This window comes from Saimiri boliviensis, chromosome 2 (genome assembly GCF_048565385.1).
Source record: "Saimiri boliviensis isolate mSaiBol1 chromosome 2, mSaiBol1.pri, whole genome shotgun sequence".
In the NCBI taxonomy this organism is placed as follows: domain Eukaryota; kingdom Metazoa; phylum Chordata; class Mammalia; order Primates; family Cebidae; genus Saimiri; species Saimiri boliviensis.
The window spans coordinates 14416929-14429463 of record NC_133450.1 but is presented as its reverse complement, the minus strand read 5'-3'; the positions used below and the strand labels follow the sequence as shown (position 1 = coordinate 14429463).

Genomic DNA, 12535 nt, shown 5'->3' with positions numbered 1-12535 from the left:
TCCAAGACCAGCCTGACCAATGGTGAAACCTCGTCTCTACTAAAAATATGAAAACTACCTGGGCATGGTGGTGCGCAGCTGTAGTCCTGGCTACTTGGGAGGCTGAGGCAGAAGAATCACTTGAACCCAATAGACGGAGGTTGCAGTGAGCCAAGATTGTGCCATTGCACTCCAGCCTGGGTGATAAAATAAGACTCCATCTCAATAATAGTAATAATAATTAATTAATAACAAATGTAAAATAAAATGTGACATCCAGAGCTTATCCACATTCTTCATCTCCCTTCTCTTATTCTTTCTCTGGGTAAGCTGCATTTTAGTTTTCTGACTTTTAGACCAAATATCCCTTACTTGTTAGGATACAATGTAAATATATAGTGGCTTGTTAGTATATAATATGATCTTTAGTGCCAACGCCCTGGTTGTGGGGATTATGGGTGTTTTGTTGTTGTTGTTGTTTTTGTAGATACTGAGGCTCTGCCAAGCTAACTTTGTTTTAATGCATTTGATAATGAAATATAATCTCTTCTTCCAATGCATAGGCTTTACTTTATTCCTTGTAGACCACTTTGCTTTTCACCTCCGTTTCTTGTAAGCCCCCTGAAGTTCAGTGCTAGTAGTAGGAAAAGGGATTTTCACCTGAAACTTTAATTTGAGATTCAGCTAGGAAAGTTGATTTTGATGTTTGCTTTATTGTGAGGCATGATGGGTCCGAGGAACCTATTGTTATTTCATTTGTACACCATTTTCCCAGTTTTTCCCACTATTTAACATTTGCTTACTCTGTTAATACATGTCAGGGTGGTTTTTCTTAAACATAGAGCTATACTGACCACTTGCCAAGACATAAGCTTAGGGATAACACTTGTTTTTTTCTGAGATGGCGTCTCACTCTTGTCACCCAGACTGTGGTGCAGTGGCATGATCTTGGCCCACTGCAGCTTCCACCTATCAGGTTCAAGTGATTCTCCCACTTCAGCCTCCCCATGGTGCACGCCACCATGCCCAGCTAATTTTTTTGTATTTTTAGTAGAGATGAGGTTTTGCCATGTTGGCCAGGCTGGTCTTGAACTCCTGACCTCAGGTGATCTGCCCACTGTGGCTTCCCAAAGTGGTATGATTACAGGCATGAGCCACCATGCCCAGCCAAGAGTAATATCTACTTTTACTTAGAGTTACAGTTCTAAGAGTGTCCAGTTCCCAGCATGTGTGTATGCAGCATGAATAAAATAACTTTAATGTACAAGTTGGTAAATTCATTGCTTTTTTATTCAACAAGTATTTATTGATTGCCTACTATGAACCAGGCATGGTCCTAGATGCTGATGAGTAGACAAAACAAAAATCCATGTCCTCATGGAGCTTTCATCTTAGTAAGGTGAGACCAAATAAAAATTTTAAGTAAGTAAATTATATTGCATCAAATGATGGTAGGATAAGGTTGGAGAGGTAGGTTAAGAGTGCCATGTGTGCCGGGCGCAGTGGCTCAAGCCTGTAATCCCAGCACTTTGGGAGGCCGAGGCGGGTGGATCACGAGGTCGAGAGATCGAGACCATCCTGGTCAACATGATGAAACCCCGTCTCTACTAAAAATACAAAAAATCAGCTGGGCATGGTGGCACGTGCCTGTAATCCCAGCTACTCAGGAGGCTGAGGCAGGAGAATTGCCTGAACCCAGGAGGCGGAGGTTGCGGTGTGCCAAGATCACGCCATTGCACTCCAGCCTGGGTAACAAGAGCGAAACTCCGTCTCAAGAAAAAAAAAAAAAAAAAAAAAGAGTGCCATGTTTGTGGGGGAATTTGGTGCTCTGATTTTAAATAGGGTTATTGAGAAGATTCACTAAAAGTTGACATTTGGGGCCGGGCGCGGTGGCTCAAGCCTGTAATCCCAGCACTTTGGGAGGCCGAGACGGGTGGATCACGAGGTCAAGAGATCGAGACCATCCTGGTCAACATAGTGAAACCCCGTCTCTACTACAAATACAAAAAATTAGCTGGGCATGGTGGCGAGTGCCTGTAATCCCAGCTACTCAGGAGGCTGAGGCAGGAGAATTGCCTGAACCCAGGAGGTGGAGGTTGCGGTGAGCCGAGATCGTGCCATTGCACTCCAGCCTGGGTAACGAAAGCGAAACTCCGTCTCAAAAAAAAAAAAAAAAAAAAAGTTGACATTTGAACAAAGTTCTGAAAGAAGAGAAGAAGGAAGCCATGGAAATATCTAGAGTGAAAAGCATTCCAGGAAGAGGGAAAAGGCAAGTACAGAAAACCTGAGGCAGGAACAACAAGGAAGCCAGTGTGGCAAGAGTGAAGGAGAGAGGCCGGGCGCGGTGGCTCAAGCCTGTAATCCCAGCACTTTGGGAGGCCGAGGCGGGTGGATCACGAGGTCAAGAGATCGAGACCATCCTGGTCAACATGGTGAAACCCCGTCTCTACTAAAAATACTAAAAATTAGCTGGGCATGGTGGCGTGTGCCTGTAATCCCAGCAACTCAGGAGGCTGAGGCAGGAGAATTGCCTGAACCCAGGAGTCGGAGGTTGCGGTGAGCCGAGATCGTGCCATTGCACTCCAGCCTGGGCAACAAGAGCGAAACTCCGTCTCAAAAAAAAAAAGAGTGAAGGAGAGAAATAAGAGAAGGTAGGTATCAGAGAAGAAATGGATGGGGTGGGGTGGTGGGCAGATTGTCTAGGGACTTAGAAGTCATGGTAAGTAAGGACTTAGACTTTTATTCTGATTGAGATGAAAACCCATTGGAGAGCTTTAAGCAGAAAAATAGCATGATCTGATATATATATATAAATAGTTCTGGCGGCCATGTTGAGAATAGGCCAAGAGGGAAGTTAAAGGCAGAAACAGATGACATAGGAGGTTATTGAAGAAACCCAGGAGACATTATGATGGCCTGGACCAGGGAAGTAGCCATTGAAGTGTTAAGAAATGGTGAGGCCGGGCGTGGTGGCTCACGCCTGTAATCCCAGCACTTTGGGAGTCCGAGGCGGGTGAATCACGAGGTCAAGAGATCGAGACCATCCTGGTCAACATGGTGAAACCCCATCTCTACTAAAAATACAAAACATTAGCTGGGCATGGTGACACGTGCCTGTAATCCCAGCTACTCAGGAGGCTGAGGCAGGAGAATTGCCTGAACCCAGACCCAGAAGGCGGAGGTTGCGGTGAGCCGAGATTGTGCCATTGCACTCCAGCCTGGGTAACAAGAGCGAAACTCCGTCTCAAAAAAAAAAAAGAAAAAAGAGGCTTTACCCTTGCATCCTTAACCTTACTTTTCTACCATGAATATTTTGACCCTGCCTATTAATATGATTGTGGCTGATACTATTAAGTTTGTTTTATAGGCTGGGTGTGGTGGCTCTCTCCTATAATCCCAGAACTTTGGGAAGTTGAGGCAGGAGGATCACTTGGGTCCAGGAGTTTGAGACCAGCCCGGGCAACATAGCGAGACCCCATCTCTGAAAAAAAAAATCAAAAACAAAGTACATGTCACACCTCTTCCACAGGGGAAGCCATAGTGTGTGGGCAGGACCAGAAGCTGCAAAAAATCCCTTCCATTTTCCCCACAGCATGACTTATCACGTAGGACAAGAGTGGTCAATAAAGAAGTTTAATCATTCTTGTAGTTACAGAGAAATTTGAATTTCCTTACCTTTTAAAATAAAACTTTTAGTGGCTTAGACTTCAGAAGGCATATCTTAGCAATCAAATAAGGGTTGAAAATACAGGTAATTTCATACTTTTGATGGTACTTATTAGGAGAAAGGCTCCTCTGGTAATGAAGTTTGACCCAGAAGCCTATGAGTCATATTTGTTGAACATGCTAAACGTAGGACATAGTAAGATAGGAAATAATGAAATTTCAGCTCAGTTAGCCCTCAGTTGCTCTTAAATTTTGATTATGTAGCCAGCATAGTCTTACTCTAGGTTCTGTGTCTGTTTTTACAGAAAAAAACAAAAACAAAACAAAACTCCTAACTATTCATTCACAGATTTGTTTTATGATAAAAATTCCAAAGAAGGTTTCTAAATAATTTTCAGAATTGCTCTACCAGTTACCTTTTCACCCGAAGTAGATCTGGAAAGCATCCAGCAAAACAGCTTTTGCATGTTCATACCTTTCAGAATGAATCATCTTCCTTCCCTTTAGCGAGAGAAGGGCTATGTGTACTGTTTCTGGCAAATTTCCACAGATGTTTTATTTTTCTTAAGTCTTCCAGTGCTTCACTTGAGTTGAACCTATCAGGTACCTGATGTTCCCCAAGGAGATCTTTGAATCTCCTCAACCTTGGTTGTTTCTGTTAAAAGAGCAGTCAGTTCTGATTCTCCTGGGAGGATTTCAGGTATCCTTTTTTTTTTTTTTTTAAAATGAGGTTGTTCCCACTATAGGAAATCAGAGATGGCAGGCAATAGACTGTATAATGCTGTGCTAAGGATTGTAGAAAGGTGAAGGTTTGTTCTTGCTTGTTGAGCATAATCCTCTTTACCTGTGAAATGAAGAGTACTATCATTAGAATGTTGAGGTGAAATCTGGGGCATCCTCTGATCTCCTTAAATTCAAAATTTGTCCCAACTAGCCTGAACTTTTTATTTTTATATTTCACAGTTTCCAGACATCAGTCAAGAATCTGATTCTCCATTTGTTTTCATCTGCAAAAATCCTCAGGAAATGGTTGTGAAGTTTCCTATTAAAGGAAATCCAAAAATCTGTAAGTCATGATTTTTTTTCTTTAAGATAGTCAAGTGCATTAGTGAGAGGTGGGGAAGAAAGTAGAACAAGGAGTTGGATCTGTAACTGACTGTGAACAGTCAATTGCGGTAACCCACTTTGGACCAGCCTGTAAGTCACGATCTTTGATGGTCTAATTTTCTTTTCTTTTTTTTCTTGCATCTCACTTGTCTAAATTTTTATAATCTTCTCTTTTACTTTGTTCTGTGTGTTCCTAGTGCTGGAGGTTTAATACAATTATACTTATCAATAACTTTATGTTAGGTTAACTACAATAAAGCCTCTTCAGAGTATACCTTGATCCACAATTGCTGGCATAGTAAGTCACTAAGTCTGAAATAGTAAGATCTTCTATTTCAGACCCTATTAGATTAAAACGATGTTTGTCAGCCAAAAGAATATGTTTTACACCACCGTACTGCTCATTAAAGGAAGTAGTAAGGCAGTGCACTGGCAACCCTGTCATTTATCTGTTTATCCATTGTTAGTATTCAACTCAAGAACAAGGGCTGGGCGTGGTGGCTCATCCCTGTAATCCCATAATTTTGGGAGGCCAAGGTGGGTGATCATCTGAGGTCAGGAGTTTGAGACCAGCCTGGCCAACATGGTGAAACTCCTGTCTCTACTAAAAAAAAAAAAAAAAAAAAAAAAAGCCAAGCATGGTGGTGGGCACTGGTAATCCCACCTATTCAGGAGGCTGAGGCAAGAGGATCACTTAAACCCAGGAGTCGGAGGTTGCAGTGAGCCAGGATTGCACCACTGCACTCCAGCCTGGGCAAAAAGAGCGAAACTCTATTTTAAAAAATGAAATAAAATAAAAGTTAACATTTTAAATATTTATTATTGAGTATCTACTTTAGAACTACCACTTCCCATATTTCCCTTCATTATTGGTTCTCAGAGTACAGATGTGGCTCTCTTGTTTATTCTTTTTTTTTTTTTTTTTTGAGACGGAGTTTCGCTCTTGTTACCCAGGCTGGAGTGCAATGGCGCCATCTCGGCTCACCACAACCTCTGCCTCCTGGGTTCAGGCAATTCTCCTGCCTCAGCCTCCTGAGTAGCTGGGATTATAGGCACGTGCCACCATGCCCAGCTAATGTTTTATATTTTTAGTAGAGACGGGGTTTCACCATGTTGACCAGGATGGTCTCAATCTCTTGACCTCGTGATCCACCTGCCTCAGCCTCCCAAAGTGCTGGGATTACAGGCTTGAGCCACCGCTCCCGGCTGCTTTTTATTAAAAAAATTTATTAGTTAATTGATTGAAACAGGGTCTTGCTCTGTCACCCAGGCTGGAACAGTGGCATGATCATAGCTCATCGAAGCCTCAGCCTCCCAGGTCTAATCCTCCCACATCAGCCTGCTGAGTAGCTGGGACCCATCTTTTCTTCCTCTGTCCTAGAGCAGCCTCTTCTATTTCAAAGCAATCTCAAAACACATATAGTGGTGTCCTTCTTGCCTAATATCCTTAGAAAAGCAACATCAGCAACTCTCACATTTGCTCATGTCAGTTACCATTTTGTGCCTCTGCGTCACTGCTTTCCCACTGTGTGAATTGCGTGATTCTAAGGTATGCATTGTCCTCACTTGTGCACAACTCTACCTTGTCCAGTACCTTGGGGACCAACTAGCCATTTTATAAATCTATGCCCTAGAGAAGTACTTCTCAAACTATAATGTAAATAAAAATCACCTAGCAAGCTGTTAAAACACAGGTGCCTCCATCCTGCTCACAGGTGATACTGATGCTGTTGGCCAGCTGGCTACACTTTAAATAACACTGCTTTCAATCACAAAATGAAATGCTTGGAGTAGGAATGTATATTAATGTATATTTACTGCAAAATTCAGGCAACATCTTGATTGATAAAATCCTGATTCCTACACATTAGAAGATCTGAACCAAGCTGCCCTTAACTGACACAAATTATTTACTTCAGATGGTACTCCAGTTGGTAGCCCGGTGGCCCTGGAAATCCTTTTCCCCACTACTAAGGATTTATTTATTTATGAGATAGGGCCTTGGCCTGTCACCCAGCCTGGAGTACAGTGGTATAATTGTGGCTCACTGCAGCCTCCACCTCCCGGGATAAAGTGATCCTCCCATCTTAGCTCCCCAAGTAGCTGGGACTACAAGTGTGTGCCACCACACCCAGCTAATTCTTAAATTTTTGGTAGAGATGAGGTCTCACTATGTTGCCTAGCCTGTTCTCAAGCGATCTTCCTTTCTTGGCCTCCCAAAGTGTTAGGATTACGGGTGTGAGCCATGGCACCTCGCCCTCTTTAGTATTTAGATCTCTCTTTTGCCCTCTGTCAGTTTTGATTGTGGCAGTCTACCCCTTCCTCCTCCATTTCATTCTCACCTTACTCTAGGCACTGGTGGCAACACTGGTGGTAGGTGGTAGTAGATCCTCTCTTTCAGACCCACTCTTACTTGATCTTTATTCCCAATTTCCTTTTTGTAGCTTCTTTCCCTAGTTTGGTTTTCATGTGCAGCTTAAACTCCTGTGAGAAAATGTTCTGTGTAGAGTTTAGATATTTCTCTGGAATGTTTTACTTTAGTAATTTCTCTACACCTTCAGGACCTATAGGGCCTTCATTTTTCTCCATAAGGTTTCATGATGGTGAGGGGAGTGATGTTCTTAGCAGAAAGCTTTAATAACTTCCTGTCTTTTTCCTGTTGTTTCGGTTAGTTAATGGTGGACAAGACAAGGTTAAACATTGGTCAGAAGCAAGAGGAAGTGAATTTTTTTTTTTTTTTTTTGAGACAGAGTCCTACTCTGTTGCCCAGGCTGGAGTGCAGTGATGTGATCTCGGCTCACTGCAACCTCCACCTCCCAGTTTCAAGCAATTCTGCTGCCTCAGACTCCCACGTAGCTGGGATTACAGGCACATGCCACCAAGCCTGACTAATTTTTTTTTTTTTTTTTTTTTTTTGAGGCAGAGTCTCACTCTGTTGCCCAGGCTGGAGTGCAGTGGTGCGATCTCAGCTCACTGCAACCTCCACCTCCTAGTCTCAAGCAATTCTGCTGCCTCAGACTCCCACGTAGCTGGGATTATAGGCACATGCCACCAAGCCTGACTAATTTTTTTTTTTTTTTTTTTGAGACAGAGTTTCGCTCTTGTTACCCAGGCTGGAGTGCAATGGCACGATCTCGGCTCACCGCAACCTCCGCCTCCTGGGTTCAGGCAATTCTCCTGCCTCAGCCTCCTGAGTAGCTGGGATTACAGGCACGCGCCACCATGCCCAGCTGATTTTTTGTATTTTTAGTAGAGACGGGGTTTCACCATGTTGACCAGGATGGTCTCGATCTCTTGACGTCGTGATCCACCCGCCTCGGCCTCCCAAAGTTCTGGGATTACAGGCTTGAGCCACCGCGCCCAGCCCTTGTATTTTTTTTTTTAGTAGAAGTGGGGTTTCACCATGTTGGTCAGGCTGGGAAAAAAATTTTTTTTTTTAGATGGGATCTCATTCTTCCATCCAGGTTGGAGTGCAGTGGCACAGTCTTGGCTCACTGCAACCTTCACCTCGAAGGCTCAGGTGTTCCTCCCACCTCAGTCTTCCAAGTAGCTGGGACCACAGGTACATACCAACATGCTTGGCTAATTTCTTGTATTTTTGGTGCAGACAGGGTCTTCCCATGTTGCACATGCTGGTCTTGAACTCCTGAGCTCAGGCGATCCACCCACCTTGGCCTCTCTAAAAACCTTCTACTCTGCCGTAATTCTTTTCCCTTAGGTCCTAGGGCATGCCTCTAGTAGTTTAAGCCAGAAAAGTCTTTAATCCCAGTTACATTAGGGAAAATACATACTTGCCTCTTAATTTGGAATGCTTATCACATTTTCCCCTAGATATATTATTACATGAAGTGATTAAGTTTAATAGCATTGCCGGGCGCGGTGGCTCAAGCCTGTAATCCCAGCACTTTGGGAGGCCGAGGCGGGTGGATCACAAGGTCAAGAGATCGAGACCATCCTGGTCAACATGGTGAAACCCCTTCTCTACTAAAAATACAAAAAATTAGCTGGGCATGGTGGCGCGTGCCTATAATCCCAGCTACTCAGGAGGCTGAGGCAGAAGAATTGCCTGAACCCAGGAGGCGGAGGTTGTGGTGAGCCGAGATCGTGCCATTGCACTCCAGCCTGGGTAACAAGAGCGAAACTCTGTCTCCAAAAAAAAAAAAAAAGTTTAATAGCATTAATAATATTAATACTTGGCTGGGCGTGGTGGCTCACGCCTGTAATCCAAGCACTTTGGAGGCCAAGGCGGGTGGATCACCTGAGGTCAGGAGTTCAAGACCAGCCTGATGAACATGGTGAAACCCCGTCTTTAAAAAAAAATTAAAATGGGGCCAGGCACGGTGGCTCAGACCTGTAATACCAGCACTTTGGGAGGCCGAGGCGGGTGGATCACGAGGTCAAGAGATCGAGACCATCCTGGTCAACATGGTGAAACCCTGTCTCTACTAAAGATACAAAAAATTAGCTGGGCATGGTGGCGCGTGCCTATAATCCCAGCTACTTAGGATGCTGAGGCAGGAGAATTGCCTGAACCCAGGAGGCAGAGGTTACGGTGAGCCGAGATCGCGCCATTGCACTCCAGCCTGGGTAACAAGAGCGAAACTCCGTCTCAAAATAAATAAATAAATAAATAAAAATATAAATAATAATAATAATATTAATACTTGGTCAGACACAGTGGCTCATGTCTGTAATCCCAACACTTTGGGAAGATAAGGCAGGAGGATCACTTGAAGCCAGAAGTTTGAGACTAGCCTGAGTAACAGAGAGAGACCGTATCTCTACAAAAAAAAAAAAAAAAAAAATCCCAGTGTAGTGGTGAGTGCCTAGAGTGTCAGCTACTTGGAAGGCTGAGGCAGAAATACTGCTTGAGCCCTGGAGTTCAAGGCTGCAATGGGCTGTGATTGCAATACTGCACTCCAGCCTGGATGTCAGAGTGAGATCTTATCTTTAAATAAATAAATAAAATAGATAACTGTCTGCTTTACTTGTAACACTATGGCTTACGTATTTGTTTTTTGTGGGATGGCTTAGGAACCTAGCCACCCTTTACAGATTAGTTCTATGACAAATATATTCGAAGTTCCAAACTTTTAGTTTTGAGACAGAGGTCTCACTATGTTGCCTAGGCTTGCCTTGAACTCTGGCCTCAAGAGATCCTCCTGCCTGAGCCTCCCAAGTAGCGGGAACTACAGACATACACTACTATGCCCAGCTTCAGTTTCCAAACTTAAGACTTGCAAATAAACTTTTAGAATATGACACATTTACCTGTTATATCATATAAATATATATATATGTATAAATGCTTAAAATTAAAGGTGTATACTTTGTTTTTGGAAGTGTAAATTTGAGTTTGCTTGACCTTAAGGTAATTGCGTCTCCTGAAATTGAAATAATTGGCTGGCCATGGTGGCTTACGCTTGTAATCCCAGCACTTTGGGAGGCCCAGGTGGGCAGATCATGAGGTCAGGAGTTCAAGACCAACCTAGCCAACATAGTGAAACCCCATCTCTACTAAAAATACAAAAATTAGCTGGGTGTGGTGGCATGTACCTGTAGTCCCAGCTACTTGGGAGGCTGAGGCAGGAGAATTCCTTGAACCTGGGAGGCAGAGGTTGCAGTGACCTGAGACCATGACATTGCACTCCAGCCTGGGTGACAGAGTGACACTCCGTCTCAAAAAAAAAGAAGAAATTGAAATGTTAGAAAACAGCAATATTCAAGAGGGTATCAATCACTTGGCTATGTATGTGTTTTATATAGGTTGAATACTCAAACAGATGAAAATTTTTAAAATTTAACAACATGTTCTATAAACTCATGCACACTATATATGTTGCAGAGCATGTGAAAATTCCTATGAGAGTTATATAAATTGATGACAAATACTTTTCCCCTTTTAACTTCTTGCCCATCTGCTGCTCATGCATTTGATTTTCTTTTAGGCATTATGATTGAGGATGTGGTTTAACACTGAAATGATTTCGATACTAAATGTAAAAATATTGGGGAAATAGAAAAACTAAGTGTTACACCCTACCATGAAGAGGATAGTAGGTTTCACTATCCAGATCCTGATCTTGGAAGCCCAGGCTGAACTAGAAGTCAGAGCTTAGAGTTCCTGCAATCCAAGGACAGTCATGATGACTGCTTCTTTCCATAAGTCCCAGTCCCTTACCATCATTGCCCACAGCTGGCCCAAGAGTTACCACTATTGGCAATCACTCTGTTAGACGTTAGGGATACAAAAATGTCCATGATTATAAGGAGTTCACAGATTCTTGGCAAATCTCTGATTTTTTTTTTTTAAGCAGCCTAAGGGATGAAAGAACTTCTGGATTCCTGGGAATATCCTGCAAATCTTTGTCCTCTTTTGTTTGTCCTTTTAGCTTTCCATTTTAGACATCATCACTGAAGCCAGAGATTAGTCTGCCTACCAATGAGTGTTTTATTCTGATGGGTTGATCTTACCTGAGCTGGTTTCACATGAGGCCTTTCATAATCATACTGGAGTTTCCTGAAACTTTTTTTTTTTTTTTATTTTGAGACGGAGTTTCGCTCTTGTTACCCAGGCTGGAGTGCAATGGCGCCATCTTGGCTCACCGCAACCTCCGCCTCCTGGGTTCAGGCAATTCTCCTGCCTCAGCCTCCTGAGTAGCTGGGATTACAGGCATGCGCCACCATTTCCAGTTAATTTTTTTTTTTTCCAGTTAATTTTTTGTATTTTTAGTAGAGACGGGGTTTCACCATGTTGACCGGGATGGTCTCGATCTCTTGACCTCGTGATCTACCTGCCTCGGCCTCCCAAAGTGCTGGTATTACAGGCTTGAGCCACCGCGCCCGGCCTGGCTCCTAAAACTTATAATAGGAATGTTCTTTTTTTTTTTTTTTTTTTTTTTTTTTTTTTTTTTTTTTTTTTTTTTTTGAGACTGAGTTTCACCCTTGTTACCCAGGCTGGAGTGCAATGGCGCGATCTCGGCTCACCGCAACCTCCGCCTCCTGGGATCAGGCAATTCTCCTGCCTCGCGCCCGGCGATAGGAATGTTCTTATTCAGTAAAGCTTTAAGAATGTGAAGAAGCCGGGCGCGGTGGCTCAAGCCTGTTATCCCAGCACTTTGGGAGGCCGAGGCGGGTGGATCACAAGGTCGAGAGATCGAGACCAACCTGGTCAACATGGTGAAACCCTGTCTCTACTAAAAATACAAAAAATTAGCTGGGCATGGTGGCGCGTGCCTGTAATCCCAGCTACTCAGGAGGCTGAGGCAGGAGAATTGCCTGAACCCAGGAGGCGGAGGTTGCGGTGAGCCGAGATCGTGCCATTGCACTCCAGCCTGGGTAACAAGAGCGAAACTCCGTCTCAAAAAAAAAAAAAAAAAAAAAAAAAAAAAGAATGTGAAGAAAGTGATACAACTTTTTTCTTCTGAGGAATCTGAAATAAATAGTAATTAAAAGACTTGCTTGGGGTTATGTGGTAAATGAAAGGCAAAATTGAAACCATAACTAAGAAACCCAATTCCCAAGGCTCAACATAAATAATATAACCACCCTTACTTCTTCAGGAGACTTTGAATTGATGAATCCCCCACCTCCTTTATTTTTTGAGACGGAGTCTTACTCTGTTGCTCAGGCTGGAGTGCACTGGTGAGATCTCGGCTCCCTGTAATCTCCACCTCCTGGTTTCAAGGGATTCTCCTGCCTCAGCCTCCTGAGTAGCTGGGATTACAAGCAAGTGCCACTATGCCCAACTAGCTTTTGTATTTTTAGTAGAGACAGGGTTTTG

At 43.4% G+C, this 12535-nt stretch overlaps 1 protein-coding gene across 3 annotated transcripts in view; it reads left to right on the top strand.

The window, feature by feature from the left end:
- The window catches only part of TRIP4 (thyroid hormone receptor interactor 4), an 88889-nt gene that overhangs the window by 69840 nt on the left and 6514 nt on the right, over positions 1-12535 (top strand). For 2 of the 3 annotated variants that reach the window (XM_039468632.2, XM_039468631.2), the window contains one exon: positions 4609-4711. In XM_039468632.2, the coding sequence (XP_039324566.1) occupies positions 4609-4711 (103 nt within the window). Of the gene's footprint in view, positions 1-4608; positions 4712-12535 lie in introns of those variants that run through there. The other variant, XR_005579302.2, reaches the window with a different exon arrangement.